The sequence below is a fragment of the Lemur catta genome, chromosome 1 (assembly GCF_020740605.2).
Source record: "Lemur catta isolate mLemCat1 chromosome 1, mLemCat1.pri, whole genome shotgun sequence".
Lineage (NCBI taxonomy): Eukaryota > Metazoa > Chordata > Mammalia > Primates > Lemuridae > Lemur > Lemur catta.
Window position 1 is genome coordinate 9,772,511 of NC_059128.1, and position 22,711 is coordinate 9,795,221.

Here is a 22,711-nt window from a genome sequence, read left to right on the forward strand (position 1 = left end):
GACCTCTTCCCATTGATGACAATGATGATGCTTGGGTTGACTATTCAATGTCAGGACTACAGGCTGATCTACTTGTAGAATAGTCCAGCCTCTGTACCCAGACAGCAATTGGGAAATAGAGTAGTTGCAAAAGTTGTTGAATGGACTCCATTAGGGAAGCCACAGCCCAGCGGGTGTGGTCTGCACAATATCACGTCGCTGCCTCCAGCCCAGCCATGAAGAGAAGCCCCCGGGGAAGTGGTGTGGCCGTTGCTCCCGGAGCCTCCATCCCCTGCCCACTCACCCCAGCTAATTTCATTGGGCTTCATTCGATTTTTCCGAGAGGCTATGGCAATATAAATAATAAAGCAAGAGAGGCAGATCCATTTGGCTGGCTCAGTGGACTTCTCCTGAATGTGCTGTGAGTATGACGTCTTCCCTTTGAAAAGATCGAGTGCTTGTCTGTTCCTTGCTTCAGATGGAGGGAGGATATGGTACTATCTCTGGGTGGTGTATTAAAAGAAAGTCCTACAGATGTTCCAAAATCTGGGGATGCCCTCTCACCTTGAGGAGCTCATTGGTATCTTCGAGGGAGGTCCTGATGCTTTTCTGGAGGAAAAAGCTTGATGGGTGTGGGGCTGGGAGTGGTCTTGAGAGATAAGGCAGCCCCTGCAACTCGGGTCCACCCTGCTCTATGACTCTGGCCACACTCAGCCTTGTATGGGAGCTGTTGGTGCATCTCTATCACTCCCCAAGGACAGAGGTTGTGTTCACCAACTCACTATTTCATGGAGAAAGTGAGGCCAGGCAGCTCGTCGGGTGCATTTTTGCAGAGTGGCCTTCGCTGACCGGATTCCCACTCTGACCCATCACTGATGCACGTTGCAGCCTTGGTCTCCTCCTTTATCCACTCTGGGCCTTTTTCCCCTGGAGAGCACAGCTGGTCCTGAAGTTGATGGTCACTCAGCTTTTCCAACCCACGTATTCCCTCATGTTAGCATGAAGTCACTGAAGGGGAGGAGGACCAGGCCAGGCAAAGAGCTGGACTGTTCTCCAGGGTTTGGAGAAGTCCGTGGGCTGGCTGGGCTGGGGATTCAACAGCAGCATCTGTATGGACCATTTCTTGGGCATTGCTCTAGTGCTCCAGTGCCCGACACATAAGGAAGACTCAAAACTATTTCTTAAAAGGATGAAGGCAGAAATCTACAGGGCAAATGAAGAAGTGAGATGGTGCACATGTGCTCCATCCTTCGTTTTCTAGAAAGGAGGAAAAAGTATATTGTAGCAGTTGTTAGAGTTTCTTTTATAGGGCTTCTTGCACTATCCACAGGGGAACAGGACATGTCTCACCACCACTTAGTTCTAAACTTGCTTTTAACAACAGTAATTCAATTTTTAATATATTTAGAGTGATTTCTCCTTAAAACAATATCGATCCCTTAAAACAGTTGGACCACAGGGCATGCCTGGAACGTCTCTTGAAGTCCAGGACTTGGCGATGGTCTGTCGGGACCCAGAGCACATCTTTAGGAAGGATCCCTCAGGTGTCTCAGCCCGGGGGAGGGCACTGAGTTTATCCCAGGGTTGTACACTCCGTGGGGGGTCTCTGGAAAGGATCTGAGCAAAGGTGGGGTCTCGAGGGCCTGGGGTTCCCTGGGGCAGGAAAGGATGCTTGGTGTGTCCAGCCTGCAGGAAGCGTCTCTCCATGGGGCAGGGAACATTCTGGTTGTCCGAAGATCAGGACACTGGGGATGAGAACTGGCCAGAGCACCCTAAGATTTTTGGTCTTGTTGGATTGAGGAAGGATGTCACATCAATGGCCGGTCGGTTTCATCCCAGGGAAGAGAGATAGGAGAGTAAACTATCAGGAGAGGGGTGACCCCTCTCCTCTAAAGTAAGCGGTTGCAAACTACTGTGCGCTGGGTAGACCTTCTGTAGCCTGTGTGTGCTCTGTTTGTTTATTATTGTTTCCTCAAGCTACTGGTGATACGCAGGAAAGCATTTTGTGAAATTACTAATGTTGTTATTGTTCAATCTGTGGTTGCGTCTCACTGTCACTTCAGTCGGCTGCTTCCGATGCCTAAGCATGTGGGGACAGCGTGGCAGGTGGAAGCAGTGGCGTCCCCATGGGGAAGCCCCTCACATGCGGCCTAGAAGCCACCTGAGCTGCTCGTTGAGAGGCCTTCACGCCGGTTTGGCTCTGCCTTCCGGAGGGATGGCTTCTGGGTCAATGAGACACGATTTTATGTATTCATAAGAGAAGGAAATTATTTTCCCAAGTTAATACAGAATGCAGGAGTGGATGGTCAGAGAAGAACTGAAATACTGATCATAGCTTTATCTTCCCCCTCCGTACCCCACAGCGTTCAGTCTCTGTCTTGTTCCATTTCTTCTTGATTTTATTTTCCTTCTATTCATTTATTTGGTTTAATTTTGGGTGACAACCAGACACTCGCATTCCAAACTAAAAGCCAACAGAGAATTGCTCAACTCAGGAGAGCAACCTATCAATTTATTGAGAAATAACCAGTTGCTCAGCTATTTTAATTGATGGCATTAAACAATTAGCCTACTCAGGCATCTTACCCATCTGACAAATATGGGTCCGTGCAGAGCCCATGACAGTAGATGGAAAGGCCCAGAATGGAGCGAGTGTGTGCTGTTTTGGGGGGAGGAGGGCAGGTCAGGTTGTGTTATTTGGGGGGGGCGTGGGCAGGAGGCCCGTGGGGACCACCACAGAGGGACACAGGCTTGCAGAGGGGGAGGAAGCTGAGACGGGGCCAGGCCAGGGTGTGGGCTGCGTCCTAAGAGGCTGGCACAGCCAGCTGATTAGCAGCTTCTAGTGGGGAAGAGACCAAATGACCCCCCCCATTTAACAGATGAAGATACTGAGAGCCCACAGGGCTGGAAGACTTACCTCCCACCACCTGACAAACCCGTGGGTGGGAGAAGACCAATGTCTGGTCTCGGGATTCCATCGTCAGTTCTCGTTTCTGACACTCAGCGGAGTAGAGATTTCCAGGGGCCAAGCGTCCCCGTAAAGCTGTGTAGGAGGAGTGTTTCTGGGCTGGAGCTTGCTGCAGGTTCTGCTTCAGGCCTGCCCGGCCCTGGCTTGTCCCCACAGCTCCCGCCAGGTTGCTCAACCGCCCTGCGTCCCAGCTGGCTGGCAACCCCACTGCCGAGAACGTTCCCTCAGAGCGACATGTCTTAACTTCTCCGCTCCTGGGCCTTGGGAAAGAGCGCCCGCTCGGAGGAACAGAAGCTTCTCTTTTTAATCCGGGCGGCCCGTGTCAACGGTGCAGCCCACTAACCCGAAAATGAATCTTTTCCACTTTCTATTTTCCTTTGTTTATCTGAAGCAGCCTGTAGCATTTTGCCAATTTCTCTTCTATAATCTATTTTCAGACAGCACACAGGGCCTTGTTCATCACCAACTACTTTTAATTTTTACCGAACAAAAAAGTAGCCCTTGTGAATGGAAGGTGCTTAGAGAACACCCAGGCTCAGAGAGGGAAAGTGCCTCCCAGGGTGTCACACAGCTATGGAGGCGTGAGGTCAGAGCACAGAACTCCTGACCTCCTGGTAGTCCTGGCATTTTTTTAATATTGACTTGTATTTGTTAGGATACTTTTGGCTTGAAGGAACTGACCATGTAACTTGACATCACTGGGAGTCTAGAGGTGGGGGGGACCCTGGGGTCAGCTTGGTCAGTGGCTTCATCTCCAGCTTCTCTGCAAAGCCCTCGTTGGCATCCTCTTGTGTTCTGGCTGTGCCCTGCAGTCACTGCCCTCTTGGGGCAACATGGCCCCCCAGGACAGCCAGGGAAGACAGAGGGCAGCACCCCAACATGCCAACACGCAGCCCTGAAATTCCCCTGCATTGGACCCCTTAAGTCACACGCCCTTCCCTAAACAAGGATCAGGGCAGAAATTCTCTCCTGCACTGATTGGATCAGGTCTGGCTTCTGAATCACCCACTAGCAGGGCAGTTGTGATTATCCTGCACCAATCAGACCCTCCCAAACAGGGTGTGGCCCCTGTCCCGAGGCACACGGGCTGCCTGAGGAAAGCGTAGCCACTGAGAAAAAAAAGAAGTTCTGCTGTGAAGCTGGAAGGCAGAGTGGATGCTTAGGGAGCAACAGGTAGCAGCCGCTAGAATTTTCCAATGCTATACCACAAACTCCTTGAAGACTAGTGTCTGCCATGATGAAGGCTCATAGTGCCTGGCATAGAAAGATTTGGGGCACAAAGATCTTGGGAACTGGGGGCACTCCTGTGCACAGGCCCTGCCTGGTGTTCATTCGTCTGTCCCTGCAGTCAACCAGGAGGAGCTCACCGCGTGCCAGGCACTGGAATTTCATGGCAGTGGCCCCTGACAGCACCGGCCAGCTCCTCTCTGTGGGTGGTGCTGTGAGGGTCGGCTGCTGACGGCTCACAGCTGCCTTCCCCTCTCCAGAAAATTGCCCTTGGCCAATAGGAGCTAATTGACCCAGGAAGTTATACGCTATGCCCTGCATCTTGAGGACAGACCACAGCTACCTGTGACTGATTCTGTTCAAAAGGTCAGCCTCAGGGGCCCTCCCGCCATGGATCAGACCAAGGCTAGTTGTTACCTGGGTCTACATCCTGGCTCTCTCCTTCCCGTTCCCATCCCATGTCCCTCACTTCTCCATGGGCCCCTCCTGGGACAACCCCCTCAATACACAATGTGCCCCTGAACCCCCATCTCATGCTCTGCTTCTGGGGACCCCAATCTAAGACAACCATGAACAGCCTTAACTGCAGAGGCCCTCACTGTTTCCCACAGATTACAGATATGTAAAGATGTCAGCCACAGGAACAAAGCAGAGGAAATGACATTACAGAGGACCAAGCAAAGAAATCTGCCTTCATTTTACTATAAATTGGTATAAAAATCACTGATGGTATGTGCAACTAGAGAAATCAGCAAACTTTTTGGAATGCAGTTCTTTTGCACCTCTCTGCAGCATTTGGGCTGGAGATGAAGGGAAAACAGTCAGTAAAAGTCTTGTCCGCCGAAGCTCACAGCTGGAAGACGTCCCAGCTGAGTGGGTGGAAGGAGCAGCAGCCCGGCCGGAAGCAGACTGGGCTGTTTCTCTCTGTGATGCACCCTTTCCCTTCCCTGGAAAGGGTGCAGGGAAGAAGGCTTCCTGGAGACCTGAGTCCTCCTGAAGTGGGCGTCCACCACTTACGGACCATATAATTTTAGACAAAGGGCTTGATTTCTGCAAATTAGTCAGGATTCTTTTGGCTAAGAGGAAAAAAATCCCACTCAAAACCACCCCATCCTAAAAGGGAAATTTATTGGCTCTTACAAGTTGGGAAATCGCAACTTGGTATCTTTCAGAATGGAAGTGGGTGGTAAATCAAGGTGAAAGGACTGCAAAGGGACTGCAAAGATGTCACTGGGTACACCCGTCCATCTCTGTCTCTTCACTTCTTTCTGTCTCTCTTCTCTCCTTCTGCATGTGGAGGTCATGGTGACATTCAGTCTCAGGGCTCCATCGTTAAGCCAGTCACCCCAAAGTCGAGAGGGAATTGCATTCTCCAGGAAAGACACAGATTGATCTCATCTTGGTCACACTCTTGTTCTTTAGCCAGTCAGTGTGGCGGAGGGATGGAGTGTTAGTTAGGATGGCATGGTCTGGGTCGTGTGCCCACGCTGTGGGATGGTCTCTGTGGTCCATGGAGAGGAGTGAGCAGTTCCTCAAAGGAACCGAGACACTGCTACCATAAGGCAGGGGAGGCGGGTGCGAAACAACAACTGTCTTCTAGACTCAGCCCTTTGATTTATGAAATGGGGAGAAGCCTTTCTAGTCCCCAGGTGATTATAAAGATTAAACGCTAAAAAGGACGTCAAAACACCCATCAACTAGTCACTATATTTCTTCTTCCATGTGGGCTTCCTTGTAGATAAAACAGGGGCACCGGGGCTCTTCTGTTCTTTTTTCTGCTAACCTCAGGTCTACTACTCAACAGGACAATCCTCAGGGAAAATGAACCCCACGCTGGGCCTGGGCCTCTTTCTGGCTGGCCTGCTCTCCGTGAAAGGTCTTCTGAAGCCCACCTTCTCGGATCAGAATCACGAAACTTTGGACCGGTCCAGAGAGTGGAAAGGAAGGATGGCAGCCAAGGAGCTTGCAAAGCGCAACATGGGTTTTGGCTTCAAGCTGCTCAAGAAGCTGGCCTCCATCGACTCCAGCAGGAACATCTTCTTTTCCCCCCTGAGTATCTCCACAGCCTTCTCCATGCTGTCTCTGGGGGCCCAGGACACCACCCTGGCCGAGATCAAGCAGGGATTCAATTTCAGGAAGATGCCAGAGAAAGACCTTCATGAGGGCTTCCACTACCTTATCCGCAAGCTGAACCAGGAGACCCAGCGCGTCAAGATGAAACTTGGGAACACCCTGTTCATCGACCAGAAGCTGCAGCCACAGCGGGAGTTTCTGAGAGATATCAAGAACTTGTACTACGCAGACACTGTCCCCACCAACTTTCAGAACATGGAAAACGCTCGGGAGCAGATCAATAATTATGTCAGTGAGAAAACCCATGGAAAAATTAACAACCTGGTCAAGAATATAGACTCTGGCACTGTGATGCTTCTTACAAATTATATTTTCTTTCGAGGTAAGTCTTATGGCATGTTGGCATAGAAAGGATAGGATGACCATTAGACTTGGATTAAAACTCTGGATTGGCCACTTGCTTGCTCTGTGACCTTGAATTCATATGAGACTAATCTCTCAGAACCCCATTTTTCTGTCTATAACACATCAGGCAGTTCCTGGGATTCAAAGTGCAAATGTATGTGCAACGAGTTTTGTGAAGTCTGTCATTCTCCATATGCAATATTTTCATTATTGCTGATCATCCTGACACAACATTGGTTGTGCAAGTTGGAGGGACATTTTGTCCCCATTTCTTTGGTGTCAAAAAATTCCAGAGAGAGATTCATTGACTTACTCCAAGTTACAAAGCTGTCAATAAGCATCATGACTAGAACTCATTTCTCTTGGCCCTAGGGCTGTGCACTTTCCACCACTCCAGGTAGACACCCAGGGTGGTGATTGTGTTGATTGTGGTGATGATGATCACTTGGTGGACGCCTTGGTCTCCATGTCAGACTTTATAGATAGTCCCCAAATCTGAGAGAGAGGCTGAAAAAGAAGATGGAAGAATGTTCTCTAATTTGAGCTTCATGCCCCCCCACCACACACACATACCCACACAACACATGCTCCCACATGTGTTGGCCAAAATAGGTGAGAATCAAAGGCCAACACCCCTCAGTCCAGGCAAAATCACTGCTGGGCTTGTCAGCAACATGGTCCTGAATTTGGAAGTTCAGGCCTCCCAAAATCCCCAGGTAGACTGATGACTCTGGAGGAAAAAGTAGGTGATAATGGCAGTCTGAAACCTCAGTTTGCCCAAACTAGAGAAAAAGAAAGGAAAATTTTGAATTTCCCCAAGTCCCTATGTTCCCTAGATCACAGCAGGAACAACAGTGACAGTAACGATGCTTATGATGACTACCATCCACGCAACACTCACTATACACCATCACTGAGTGTGCTGCCCTGTCCCACTAAGTCTCAAGGGATCCCTGTGTGGTACCTGTCACTATTCCCATTCTGTGAATAAGGACTTTGAAGTCCAGGGAGGTTGAGATACTTGTCCAAGGTCATCCTTTTAGAACAATGAAACCGGGATTTGAATGCAGGGACTTGGCTCTATAGTGGGGTCTCTGAGGGTAGAAGGTTTGAAAAGACTCAGGTCTGAGTTTATGACCAGTGGGGTCAAACCATCATCAGGGTAAAAAAGGAGGGGTCTAAACACCCAGCTTTTGGTGTTCGCTGCTCTTCAACAGGCTCCCAAAGGCATCCTGTTTCATTAGTTTTCCAAGCTCCACAGAGTGGCTCCTTCTGGGCTGACTTAGAATGGAGTCAAGCATCTTTACTCTTGTCAGACCCAATTAAGCCCCATTAATTGTAATGCAGTCCCGTCTGTTGGAACATAATCCACAGGCGTTCTCAGGCTCAGGGGCACCTGGGCTTATGGCAGTCTACTGCTCTCCTCTTAGCATGGCAGCCCTCGTTCTGGCTTATTTGGGAACAGATAATTGGGTTTGAGCCCATCCCATCAGAAGTCTTCAGGGCATGGCATGAGGACAGGGACTCATGGAGTTCTTGTCTGCTATCCCAGAATATCCAGACCCCTTACCCTGTGTGGTGAGATTCTGTGTGGACAGAAACCAGTATTTAGTTGGATTCAATCACCTCTTTTCCCACACGATACTTACATCACTTTGTCACTCTTTAATCCTAAGCCAAGTGGCAGTATGAGTTTGATCCAAAATCAACTAAAGAGGAAGATTTCATTCTGGAGAGAAACAATTCAGTGAAGGTGCCCATGATGTTCCACGGGGGCATGTATGAAGTTGGCCGTGACGACCAGCTCTCCTGTACCGTCCTGGAAATACCCTACCTGAAAAACATCACAGCCACCTTCGTTCTTCCAGACGAGGGCAAGATGAGGCACCTGGAGGAGGCCTTGCAGGAGGACATTTTTGCCAAATGGAAGCCATTAATGTTACACAGGTAAAGAGATTGCCTGGCTCATTTAGCATCTTCCTTCTTCCTGCCTCCCCTTCTACCCTGTTGTTTCCATCCCAGATTTCTTGAGCTCTCACCTCACAGCCAAGTCCTCTTCTGGGCTCTGTAATAACCTTATATTATGGTGGGAAGCAGATTGGGAAAGAAGTCAGAGGAATACAGTGAAACATTTGCTATTTGAGGAGACACATTACAACTGCAGGAGCATAGTGGATAGAGTCTTGGTGGAGGGTGACCGCAGGAAGGGGTGAGAGAAGGATTTCTGGTGGTCCAGACCACTTCAGGGGTCCTCTATGGGAGTGCCAGGGAATGGGCTATTCCTGCATGTTCTCTCTGCAGTCTCCTCCATGCTGGAAGACTAGGAGAGGCCAAAGAGAACATCACCCTCTCCTGCTAGAGAAGTAACCAAGTCAACATACTCACCCCTAAAAGACACACCCCAACTCACGAGTGCCTAGAACATGCTGGGATTTAGGCTGGGGCTGACTTCGCCTGTGCTCTGGGCAGGAGGCTGACACCGGCTTTGTATTTGCATAATGCTGCCACTCTGATTTCCCCAGAGGAAACACTCAATTTTCCCAGGGTCCACATTTAGGAGGCACAAAACTGCTGGTGGCTTTGAAATAGCCATTTTGCTGTTAACCAATGCCAAGGGGCCACTCTCAGCCTTTTCCATATGTACTGGGACGTGTGTCCACCTTCCAGCAGCATCCTGCACTTGCTGCCTTCACTGTGGCACAAACTAAAGCCAACCTCCCCACTTGTGCCCTGGCCCCTACATCCTCTCGCTACTCAGGAACGTCTCCCTAGACGTCCTCTCCTTGCTTTCCTACATCAGCAGACGCTTCTGTTCTCTACGGAATTGTTTGCATCAGATATAAAGATGCTATTATTCTTCCCATCATAAAACCTCACAGGGGCCCAGGGATAACTTACAGTGCATAGAAGTGGCTTCTATGCAAGAAAGACAAGGCGGGAATCTGCCGTCTGTCTGGGCAGCCAAAGGCCATGCGGGGCTGTAGGGCATCTCGGTGCTGTTGTTTTTCCCAACTTACAACCTTCTCTTGACTTGCACGACCCCCAGGTATTGCTCGCTTTGCAGGGAGATACCTTGAGGCATTTGCCTCCATCCGTTGTCCCCATGGTCCCCGGTTCCCATCATGCTCTCCTAAACCCACTCCTGACCCGCTCTGGGCCCCCTCGCACAGATGCTTCCGTCACCAGGGTCCCAGGGTGTCCGTGCTGTGGAATCGGAGGTCAGTGCCAGGCCTCTGCTGGACCTGTTGCTCTCCCCGCTCCTCACTTGGCTGCCAGCCCTGCACTCCCTGGGCGCCTCCCGCTCTCTCCTTCTCTGTCCTTCAGAGGAGACTCCTCAGGGCCTCAGAGCTCAGTGCCTCGGGCCCCTTTCCTGTCTGTCTGCTGCTTTAGTGAGTGCACCAGGCTCAGAACTTCACACGCCATCTCTGTTACCAGGACTGTCACATTTCTACCCCCAGCCCCAGTTCTCCACTCCAAACTCCAGAGCCACAGTCCTTCCGTTTGCCCCGGGATCTCCCCTGGTGTCCGATGGGATCTCAGTGTCAGCATGTCCAGAACAACCTCCCCGAGCTTGCGCACTGGGGAGGTTGCTGCCTGCAGCAGCACAGACTCAGGTGGCGATGGGGGCGGCAGCAATGGTGAAAGGGACAGGAGAGGGGAGGGACGGGAGACCTCAAGGGAGCGGACTCGGGTCAGAATGCTTCACGCTGGAGAAAGGGATCACAGTCAGGTGCTGCTCACCACTGGACATCGGCGGTGACTCTGGGAAGAGCTGCTTCCACGGAATGTGGAGGTCACAGGCCTGACCAGAGTGGCTTGAGGCAATAACGGGGCTAGTGGACAGAGCTGGAAGGGACAATCTCTGCTATCAAAGGGAGAAAAGAGGTGGACCGGAAGCTGGAGAGGTGACTCAGGGTCCAGGGAGTTGTTTTTGCTTTTGATTTGTAAGATAGGGATAGTTCTAGCCTGCAGTCTGCTCGAGCTGACCAAGGAGACAGCATTAATGGATGATGCGGGAGAGAGAAGAAACAGGAACGAGGTCCTTGAAGGTGAGAAGAAATGGGGCCCGGGGCCAGGTGAATAAAATCCAGGGCCTGCAGGTACCTTGGGGACACCTGGCCCGAGGCTCTGGGCAGGGAGGCTGACACAGGCCCGTCCACAGAGGACGTGAGGCTGCCAACTCAGGGCCAAGAGGATGAACACCTGCTGTCACAGACTGTCTGCTGAGTGCCGTAGACATATTGGTTTCAGCACTCTTGGAGGCCCGTGGGTGCCGTGCTACCATCCTCCTTTTCGCACAAGCGATTTAGAGGGCAAGATCGTCTGCCCCAAGACGTGGGGCGCACGAGAGGCAGAGTGTATTTGACCTCAGCTCTGTCTGGCTCCAGATGTCGGGGCCCTGCTGCCCCAGCATCAGGTCTGCTGTGCTTAGGGCTGGCTCAGGGCTTGGGCATGGCAGAGACTACAGTGGGGACATCTTCAGTGGCCACGGCTGAAGGGGCCCTGAGATGGCAGGGACGGGGACGAGGGCTCCAGGGCAGGCTCACAGTTCAGAAAGCACAAGATGTTTTGAAACAAAGGTCCCAGGGCTGAGTGGCTCTCCTCCTTCCGTGGATGAAGAGAGAAGACCCGAGAGACCTTTGGGGTTGGGAGGACAAACAGTCTCATTTATCATCTATCCTGAGGCTCGCCCTGGAGACTGGCAGGGCTCTACCACTCACACTCGTCACTCGCACCTCCCCAGGGTTGTAGACGTGACTGTGCCCAAACTCCACATCACGGGCACCCATGACCTGAAGAGGACTCTCTCCCACCTGGGCATCACCAGGGTCTTCGAGGAGCATGGCGACCTCACCAGGATCTCCCCTCACCGCAGCCTGAAAGTGGGCGAGGTAAGCCTGCCCCGCCCCCTCCAGCACGGGAGCCTTCACAGCCCCGGCCACCAGCTGTCACAGTGGCTGTAGAGTGAGGATTCCAACCGCCAGGCGCAGCAGCCTGGCATCCAGCTCTGCCCCGACCAGCCATGTGAGCCCGGACAAATCACGTGACCTCCCCAAGCCTTGTGTTTCCCATCTCTAAAACTGGTGCTATTTTGGAAATCAATTCGATTCCACAAACATTGATCAAGGCCTGGAACTTTTACCAGGCCTGGAACAGGTCTAGGTGTAGCCCAGAGCCTCTCTCCAAGGCCTCGCAGACTCCTTAGGGGTATGTGGTGAACTCGTTCTGCACAGTTAGGAGTCAGAGAGCACAGGGCCCGTGGTCTCTGGCAAGGGTGGGCACCTGCCTTTTGGGGCAAGAAGAGAGCACATATAGGCAGGGTCACCAGATTTAGCAGATAATATAAGATACCCACTTCAGTTTGAATTTCAGATAAACAATGAATTATATTTTGTGTGTGTATGTCCCAAATATTGCATGGGACATACTTACACTAAAACATATGCATTATCTATCTTGAATTCAAATTTAACTGGACATCCCGTATTCTGCCTGGCAACCCTACTTTTGAGTTAAAAGGGCATCAAAAGGGGAAAAGATTTCAACAAGCAGAGATGGGTACGGGGAGGGCATTCCAGTTGGGGGAACGGGAACGGCGTGGTGGAGGAGGGGTGGTGGGGACTGGCGGGCGCGAGGGGGGCGGGGGTGCAGTTCAAGCCAGTCTGGAGGGATCCAGTCTGCCAAGCGGAGCCAGTTGCTCTGGATCCAAAGGCACAGACTCAGCTGTCCTTTCCAATTTGCAAGAGGGAAAGACTCAGTCAGTAGAATTTTCTCACTTTTGAGTTTTTCTGCCACAGCCATCCCCCAAATGCTCAATGCCAGCTCCCCTTTCTGTGGGTCTTGAATGACTCGTTTCTTTCCCATAGGTAGGTGTGCTGATAGCTGTGATCCTAACACAGGGTATTGGCCTGTTTTCTGCAAGTAAAAGTGTTAGACTTTTGTAGACTAAAATGCAATGTGTGGGTATTTCACAGAGGCCTGTCACGTTCCTAGTATCCAACACCTCGTCACAGTTATTGATGCCATTGGGGTGGGTCTGGGGTCTGAGTCACCTCCAACAGCTAATCCGGAATCTGGCTTCCTCTTAAGCACCCACCAGGTGCATAAAAGGAGGTACGGGGGCTTCAGGCAGGGACGCCCCCACCCCCCTTCTACCCAGCCACTGCTCAACAGACCCTTTCTGCCATGGTGACGGTGGATGCCTCCCTGTAATTCATGGGAAGCAGCCCCCACTCCATTTCCCCCCGCCATAACTGATGTTCCCCCCGCACCATCTTTCTTTGCACTGCATCTGCCTGTCAAATATCCTCCAGCGATGATGGCAGAAGAGCCAGGAGCCCCGGGGTGGCTGGCACCAGACGAGTTACTGCTGTGCTGGGCAGCTTTGGCCAAGTTGTCTCCCTCTCTGGGGCTCTCTGGGCCTCTGGCCCAGCAGTCTCTGAGCAGCAGGCAAGAACTGACCTTGCCCTTGGTTCCCGCAGGCGGTGCACGAGGCTGAGCTGAAGATGGATGAGAAGGGCACGGAGGGGGCCGCGGGCTCCGGAGCACAGACGCTGCCCATGGAGACGCCAATGCCCGTCAAGATAAACAAACCATACATACTCATAATCCACGAGACGTTGACGCCTTCCATACTCTTCTTGGGAAAGATTGTTAACCCTATTGGGAAATAAAGGGGAATTCTTGCTTGCTGTAGACGCCAATTACGGCTTGGGGCTGAAAATGTTTCATCTCCCTGGGACGGAGGCCACATGCACATTCTACTCTAATCCCAAGACCGCCTGGTGAGAGCATTGCCAGCTCTCAGGGCTCCTCTGCGCCATTTCCTCCCTCAGCCCCCTCCCTACTCATTCCACGGTCAAGATCGGGTGCCCCCCACCCGCTTGGTGGTGTTCTCTCCCACCCAGCAGACAGGGTTTTTTTGTGATTTAATAAACAAACACTCTTTCCCCCTCCCCGCTGCCCCAGGTCTGCTGCTGTTGGTGGATACTTTGGGAAAGGTGTGAGCCACAGCAAGTACTTGGGGTTTGGAGTGAGAGAGAGACCTGGGTTCAAATCCTGGAACAAGGTATCTTTGGGAAAGCCACATACCTTCTCAGAGCTGCTGTTTCCTTATCTTTTAAGTGAGGATCATGCTCTCCCCTGTGGGTCTCTGAGGAAGCTAGCTGTTACTAGCATGCTGTTGGGAACTTGGTCTCCCTTTGCCAGCCCTTGGCCTTGGGTCCTCAGCACGTGAGCTATGCAGTTATCTTCCCCAGAGTGTCCATGTAGGAGCTCTGGGCTGAGCCAGGCATCCAGACAGATGGCGAGACAGAGGTGGGGCACAACACGAAGATCCTGGGACTCCCCTGTCTTGGTGTCAAAGGCAGGCCCTGCTGTTTGAACCTTTTAGCAAGCGAATGGGGTCCCTGCACCTGCCCATAGAACATGGCCCTGCAAGGTCTGTCTGTAACCACTAGGGGGCACCAGGTGTTCACGGGGCTGCTTAGGTTCCCAGCCTGGGCAATCTCATTTCAGGCAGCCGTTCCTTTCTTCCTGCAGTTCTCGTTGCCTCTGGTGTTTGGGGAGGAGGGATCCTGACTGGCTTGGCTCTGAGAAAGAAGCCTGAGAGGGGAATCGTCACCCCCTGGGCCTGTCTAGCACTTTGCTGCTCCTGGTGCCCTTTGTGTTCTGGTCACAGCTCCCCTGAGGGCAGCCAGGACTGGACATCTGCATGACAGATGTGGAAACTGAGGCTCAGAGAGGGGAAGTAATTTCCTAATGGCCTCAGGGTTAGCCACAGTGCTGCTGGCTTCTGGTTTGGGGCAGGAAGGGAGGGGTCCCGCACTGACCTGGGGCAGGAGATGCACTGCTCACCCCTTCCCCAAGCTTCAGTAAGCGCCTCCTCCTCTTCCTCCTCCTCCTCCTCCTCCTCCTTCTCTTCCTCCTCCTCCTCCTCCTCCTCCCCCTTCTCTTTCTCCACCTCCTCCTCTTCCTGCTCCTCCCCCTTCTCTTTCTCCTCCTCCTCTTCCTCCTCCTCCTCCTCCTCCTCCTCCTCTTCCTCCTCCTCCTCCTCCTCCTCCTCCTCCTCCTTCTCCTCCTCCTCCATCCTGGGCACAGCCCACAGGCTGGTGGGGAGGCAGCCTGGGAGAGACTGGACTAGCAGACGGTGCTAAGTGCTAAGATTGGGTACATGAGTGGATTAATAAAATGTGGTATATGGAGTTCTATTCAGCTACAAAAAAACAATGGCAGTATAGCACCTCTTGTATTATCCTGGATAGAGCTGGAACCCAATCTACTAAGTGAAGTATTCCAAGAATGGAAAAATAAGCACCACATGTACTTACATCAAATTGGTTTTAACTGATCAACACCTAAGTGCACATATAGGAATCACATTCACCAGGTGTCAGGCAGATGGGAGAGGGGAGGAGGGGATGGGTATATACACACATAATGAGTGTGATGCGCACAGTCTGGGAGATGGACATGCTTGAAGTTCTGACTCAGGTGGGGCAAGGGCAATATACATAACCTAAACATTTGTACCCCTGTAATATGCTGAAATAAAAAAGAAAAAAATTTAAAAAAACAAGATTGGGGAGCCCAAGATTACTTGGCTCCTGAGAAGGTGGGAGTAGGGGAGAAGGTTGGGACCCCACACAGGGACACAGACTGGGGCAAAAGGCTGTGAACCCAGCAAGCACTCTGCTGACATCACCACTTCCCCTGCCCCAGCCCGAGGGGAGGGTGTGGGAAGACATCAGATGGACACAGAAACCCTTGGGTGCGTGACATTTGACCCTGGGGACTTGGCATGCCAGGTAAGACATTTAGGGACCCAGGGACCTGGGCATGTCTCTTAACCTTTCAGAGTCTCAGCCTCTTCATTGTTGAAAGAGGGTAATAATATCTACCTCCAGGGCTGAGGAGCTCTAAGGATTACGGGAGGTTGCAGAGAGACCGTGTCTGGTATACAGGCACACAGCACAGGGCGGTGGCAACCTTCCACCTCCCTCACTCCAGCCTCTGAGATGACCAGATGTTTTCCAAAAATCTGCCCTCCGGACATTTTCCTCTGCCATCCCCTCTAATGGGAATTCCCTCCTGCCAAAGGAGCTCCCACTCACCCTTTAATGCTCAGGCCATTTTGACCTCTTTATGAACTTGACTTTTTTCTCAGCATCTTCTGAGCCAGCGGTCCCCAACCTTTTTGGCACCAGGGACGATTTTCATGGAAGATAATTTGGAGGGAGGGGAGATGGTTTCGGGATGATTTAAGCACACCACATTAATTGTGCACTTATTCCTATTACTATTACATTGTAATATATAATGAAACAATTATACAACTCACCACAGGTTGGGGACCCCTGTTTTAAGCAGCCCTCCAAGACAGCATTCACCTCCATACCTGATGATGGCTGGTGGATCTTGAAGTTCTCTCCACCCTCATGCAGGCTGCAATCCATCCTGTGCAGTCAATCCCGAAGACACGGCTGCCACCTCTGGGCTCGTTGTTGATGTGCATAGACCAGCTCCTGCCTAATGGGGTCAATATTCAGTGGGGGCAGCAGCCATGAATCGAGTAACCACGCATGTAAGTTTCTCCCGAGCTGCAGCGAGCTCCTGGGTGCTGCGAGAGTGTGTACTGGGAGGGTCTGATCCAGCGGGGGGCCCAGGGGAGGCATCCCCAGGGTCGTGACGTTTGGGGAGAGCTCCAAATGCTGGGAATTCACTCACCTGTTTTTAAACTGTTGCTATTAATTAAAACTTCATATATGTATGTGATTTCTAGTGTAGTTAATAACATATAAAATACTGATTGGTATTTCCACGTATGCCCATTATGATTAGTCATAAACTCTAGTGCTTTCCTCATCTTCCTTTTAACTAGCTCTATTTTTTAAAATGACTATTGCACATCTTAATTATTTGTCAATATGATTTCCTACTTTCACAGCCATATTTTTATTCTTCACTACAGAAACAAATTCTATTTTGAAAAAGAAAAAGAGGAAGAAGTTGGGGTGGGAGCAGAAGGGAGGACAGGTGCAGAGGCCCTGAGGAGGGAAGGTGGCGTGGAGGATGGCAGTGGGGAGGCTGCTGAGGCAGGTGGGGCTTTGCGGGCCACACGGGGAGTGCTGAGTTTAACTGAAGAATTATGGTGGCCGTCACAGGTATTTAGTTGGAGAGTAACTCAGGGAAACTCCTGTGTTTTGAGTGTCCTTCTGGCTGCAGACTAGGTGTCCTTGGGTCCCTGTGCCCAGGCTGGTGCATGGCATAGGGCACGTGCTCAGCATAGGATTGCTGGAAAGAAAGAGAGCCACGGCGTCACCCTTGTCCTGACACGGCCAGCCCCCTCCACAGCTCCCCTCTCCTCTAGGAGGGCAGTCTCGTGCCTTAGCCTGGCAGGCCTGCCCGCCGGGATGTGGCCATTCCTGCTGTGCCTACAGGTCTGCACGGCCACCTCCCCGCTCCGCTCGTGCGTCCCACCCTGCCGGGAAGCCGTCCCTGCCGCCCGCTCTGTCCCACTCCCACCACTTCCTTCCAGTTGTTACTCAGCCTTTGAAGAAAGATCAACTCCCACGGTCTTCTCAGAATCCTCCTCGTGTTTCTGGACTGACCAACCTCATGAATGAGTGAGTGAATGAATGAATGGGCTTTGACTCTGATGTAACCAACACTTCCCAGAGGCCTGTCAGAGCCTAGCACTGCACAAGGGCTCTCACCGCCCCGCTGACCCACAGCCCTCCCAGGCTGGTGTGACCGTCCCATTCTACCGATGAGACCACTGAGGCTGGAGAAGCTCACACAACTTGCCCAAAGTCCCACAGCCAGACGGCCACAGCACGAGGACCCTGAGCAAGTCCCCTGAGCCTTTTCCTCTTTCAGTTGTCCCAGCCATCTATCCAGTCATCCGTTCAACAACTGCTTCCTTAGTGTCCCCTCTGTGCTGGGGACTGTTCTCAGGACTTGAGTTACATCAGCGAACAAAATGGGAGAAGATCCTTGCCCTGTGCAGGCCTCAGGCTGGTAAAGAGCAACAGGTGGATAAAAGAAATCAGAAGGTTAAGCTGCACCAGTAAGGGGGACGAGAGGCGGTGCTGGCAGACGTCAAGGTTGGCCTCCCTGAGCAGATGGCGCTCATGGCGGAGACGACAGATTCTATGACTCTGCTCTCCATGGTTTCTGCCGCACAGCTGGCCCCTGGAGCTTCATGGCCTGGAGATGCCCAGGCATGGTGGGCCTGGTGACACGAGAGGGTAGAATCCCAGGGTAGAAAGATCCCCTTTGACGTGATCCAGCCTCACCTTCCACCTGGCGCAGAAAGCCTCTGTCCAGCTCTGAGCAGGGTCTCTCCTGCCTCCTCCAGCACAGGCAGGGTGCCAGGAGCCGGCTTTCCTGGCCTGCCCGACTCAGCCCACAGCATCGCCTGCCCAGGCTGCGGTCACTCGCATGGGCCCACACGAGAAGTGACAGGCAGATGTGCTGGCGAGGATAATCACAGGTGGAAAGTGCTAATCCCCGGCCCTGTTGCCCCCAGACACTGAACGTGCAGCCTGGGCAGATACCTCCTTCCTCGTGGGCTTCTGCTTTTCATTTGTGCAGTGACGGGGTTTCCCTGGATGACCCCAGAAGACCCTTCTATCTGAGACAGTAGTTGGGCACTCAGATTGTAAATGAAAGAACTGGCTGTGAAGTTTCACTTGTAGTCATTCTTCTCCACATTCCTTTATTCAACAAATCTTTGTTGAGCCTCCACTATGTGCCAGGCTGTATGCCAGGGATGGAGACCCCAGGTGAACGGGATAGACAGGGACCCCGTCCAGGCAGAGCTTAGGGGTGCACGGCCTGCTTGCTCCACATCTCCCCGTGTCCCCTTCAGGCCCAGCCGGGAGAGCGTTCCCTGCCCTGCTGGGTCACCACATCGGGGATCAGGTTCTGCAACGAGGGTGCAAAGCCCCGGCACCCTTTCTCTTTGGGAAACCTGCTTTCCGTGAGTGTTCAATTTCTCAGGTTTTATTTATTCCTGAACCACTTCTGCGAATATGGCTGAATTCTCACCTATTTTGTACTATTACGTACTCAAGGTCTATCTTTATGTTAATTCATGTTTCAAACAAAGAGAAATGTGTTTAAGAGAAAAACTAATATCGCAATCATACAAAGAAACCAGTATCTCATACACAGAAACCGGTATAACTTGCCACACGTGGAAAGTAAACATACACACCACAAAACCAATTCGGGGGTTAAGTTCCACCGGGACTGTCGCCTGCCACAGGCTCCCGGCCTGAAGCTCTCCTTTGTCACAAAGGAAAGTCAGCAAGTCCACGAGGTGGTAAAGACGTGCTGACACCACGCTGAGACTCTATCCTTAAGGAGTTCAGAAAGAGCGAAAGAAAACTGGAAGAGGGAGGACGGTGACACTGGGTGATTCCACGTCGTGGGCAGAAACCACCAGACTTTGTTCAGTCTGTGAGCTCAGGGAAGTCACCACCCCGATCCCTGCAGTCTCAGGCCAAGGCTGGAATGTTTTCTGACTTATGTGCTTAACTGGTTGGCCTTCCTTCCTTTCCTTTTTTGTTTTTTAATAAACTTTTTAATTTGGGGGAATAATTCTAGCTTTACAGAAAAGTGATGAAGACAGTACACAGAGCTTCCATATATTCTTCCACAGCTTCCCCTGATGCTAATGTTTCCATGACCACGGGGCGTTTGTCACAACTAGGAACCAATGTTGGTTCATTACTACTCACTAAACTACAGACTTGATTTAGATTTTACCAGTTTTTTCATTAATATCCTTTTTCTGTTCCAGGATCCAAGCCAGGACACACTTTGCATTTAGTGGCCTTACATTTTAAGCACGTTCAAGTGGCTGGAGGTTGGTAGGAGGCCCCAGAGTCAGACAGGCTGAGATCAAATTCCAAGTTGTGCCATTTAGTTGGTTTGTGACATTAGGCAAGTCACTTGACTGTCCCAATCCTTAGTTTTGCCTCTATGTGAAGTGAGGATCACAACATTGATCTCTCAGGGTCTTTGGCGGGGGGATTAAATGATATAATACACACAAACCTACTTAGCACCTGCCAAGCCCCATCCATCCCAGTGATGGCTTTTAAAGGCATCGGGGCAGGAGGGGACGTCTCCTGGGTGGGCTTCGGTGAATGCTGCTTGTCCTTCCTACACAGGTAGATTCTTGGTTGTTGTTTCCTTCACCACGATGTGGACAGAGGAATCACAGATTCCCAGACGGGGCTGGGGCTGCAGGGCCCTGCAGGATGAAGATCTTATCTGGGGCAGGGATCCCATGTGTCCCATGAAACTGAAATTACGCCCTGTTGCCAAACACAAAACAAAACAAAGCAAATTAACAGACAGACCAAACTCCTCAGGGCCTGGGGCCCTGTCTGGATCTATCCCCCCTCCCCTAGCTCCACCCCCAGCTTGGTTCAGACTCCTAGACGTCAGGTGACCACACTGGGCAGGCTAAGAAACGAACAACGTTGCAGCAGAAGAGGCTTCAGGGAGCTCTGAGGGGCACTTGCCCCACGTGACAGGTCCACGGCGGGGATTGCAGGTCCCAGGTGGGGAGGCTTATTCACCATCTGAAGAATACCTTCTGGCGAAGACGGCGCTACAAGAGTGGGCTGGAGACACCCAATCTCCTCCACTGTTAAGAGAAAAACTAGGTGAGATATTAAAGTAAGTATTAAAGTAGGAAATTATAAATATGTAGTTAGATTTAAAAAGTGATATGTATATCTCCATAAAACCAGAAATGGGGCAGAAGCATAGAGTACGGGAAGTAGGCGAGATCTTGTAGCCAGAAAGGAAGAGTCTAGAGAGGCCTGGACATAGCAGGAGAGGCTCCCTGGAGGAGGACGACTTGGGATAAGGTTCCGTCTCCATGGGACCAAGGATCCACCCATGGGGTCTGCTCCTATTGTGTTGCTCCCACAGTGGGACTGGCTTCGTGAATTTGGAGAGAAATAGGCCGTGGCTTTCCAGGTGCCCCTGAGAAGCCCAGAGCTGGAGGAAATCTTGAAGAACTCTCTGGGGCAAGGGCAGAGGTTGGGGTGAAGGGTGCAGGGAGGAAGCACCCACCTCTCCTCACTCTCAAGTCTTCTCACCTTTCCCTGGAAAATCTGATTCAGTAGTTCTTCATGGGGTCTGGGGATTTTCATTTTAATGAAAACCCAATTAACTAAGCTTGGGCAATCTCATACTCTTTCAGGCTGCCTCCCTGTTTTGCTAGCTGTGAGCCTCCACGAAAGTCCCTGGGTGTGGGTGCGAGAATGCAGGGCCTGGCCCTCAGGCTTCCCAACAGTCCTCCCACTGGCCTCCCACACCCTCCTCCCTCCTCACATTCCTCTATGTTCTTCTGCCTCTCTCCCCATCACTTGCTGGTCATAGTCCTTGCCCTGGAGGAAGCCACACAGGGTCCAGACTGTCTAATCAGGGAGGCAGACACATAAAATAACTTGCTGTAGTTTGCTCCAGGTGTTTGTAAAGGGAGGGGCAGAATTTCTGTGGGATCCAGAGAAGACTGTGTGGAGTGGGTGATCTTGAGCTGCACTGGCAGGATGGACGGAGCGTGTCAGGTGAAGAGAGTGGGGAGCGCAGTGCAGGTTGATTCAGGATCACGTGTGACCATACAGAATAGGGAAAGAAATGATGGGGTGGCACTCAGTTCATCTGATTGTATCAATAATTAATATTTAGGGTTTTTTATTTAGATATAGTTTACATAAAGTACACAAATATCACAAATATTTCTGCCCATTACTTCTTCAAAAGTCTCTGTTCTCTACCCTTCCTAGGACTCCAATTACACATATATTAGACCATTGATATTGTCTCACAAGTCACTGGGACTCTGTTTTTTGTTTGTTTATTTGTTTATTTCCCAGCTTGCTCTCTTCAGTTTGGATAGTTCCTATTGATATGTTTTCAAGATCACTGATATTTTCTTTTACAGTATCAAATTTGCTCTTAGACCTAGCCAGTGAGTTTTTTTTTAAATTTCAGATCATGAATTTTTACCTCTAGAGTTTGATTTTATTCTTTTTATGATTTTATTTTTATCACATTATAGTAATATTTTCCTTATTTAAGCATATTTTAAGTAGCTGTTTTAAAGTCCTTGTCTGCTAATTCTTTGCTGTCTGTTATAGATGGGTCTGTTTCTTTTTCTTTTTCTTTTTTTTTTTTTTTTTTTGAGACAGAGTCTCACTCTGTTGCCCGGGCTAGAGTGCCGTGGTGTCAGCCTAGCTCACAGCAACCTCACACTCCTGGGCTCAAGCAATCCTTCTGCCTCAGCTTCCCGAGTAGCTGGGACTACAGGCATGTGCCACCATGCCAGGCTAATTTTTTCTATGTATTTTTAGATGTCCAGATCATTTATTTCTATTTTTAGTAGAGACAGGGTCTCGCTCTTGCTCAGGCTGGTCTCGAACTCCTGACCGCAAGTGATCCTCCCACCTCGGCCTCCCGGAGTGCTGGGATTACAGGTGTGAGCCACCGCGCCCGGCCCAGATGGGTCTGTTTCTATTCCTTAATTTTTCTTCTGGTCCTGGGTTACAGTTTTCTATTCTTAGAGTGTCTAGCAATTTTTGATTGGATGCTAGACAATGTAACATTATGATTTTGTTGTCTTCCTTTACAGTGTTGACATTTGTTTTAATAGGGAATGGAATTACTTGCAGATCTGCTTGACCTTGTCCAGGCATGTTTCAAACTTTGTTAGAGTGAGTCTAGCATAGCTTTAAATCAAAGTTAATTTAGGCTTAATTGCCCAGATGTGACACTTCTGGGTCTCTACTGAGTGCCCCAGGTCTCTCAACTCCAGATGGTCATAACCTGAATATCCCCACACTTTGTGAATTCTAGGAATTGTTCTGTTTACATCTTCACAGTAGCTTTTTGTTTGAGTGTGTGTGTGAGTGTGTGTGTGTTTTCACTAACTATATGGAATTTCACTTTATGTATGCAGAGCTTAGCACTTAGCTTTGGACTTAAGGAGACCCTATGCACATTTCTGAAGATCTCCTCTCCAGTACTTTACTG

General features: G+C 50.8%; 1 protein-coding gene across 1 annotated transcript; it reads left to right on the forward strand.

Moving 5' to 3' along the window:
- Positions 1-248: 248 nt before the first annotated feature.
- SERPINA12 (serpin family A member 12) lies at positions 249-13,562 on the forward strand. The gene is made up of 5 exons (XM_045561429.1): positions 249-400; positions 5,979-6,629; positions 8,329-8,599; positions 11,397-11,544; positions 13,135-13,562. Exons 2-5 carry the CDS (start codon positions 5,996-5,998, stop codon positions 13,324-13,326), a joined length of 1,245 nt encoding a protein of 414 aa, XP_045417385.1. The 5' UTR covers positions 249-400; positions 5,979-5,995; the 3' UTR covers positions 13,327-13,562.
- Positions 13,563-22,711: the final 9,149 nt, after the last annotated feature.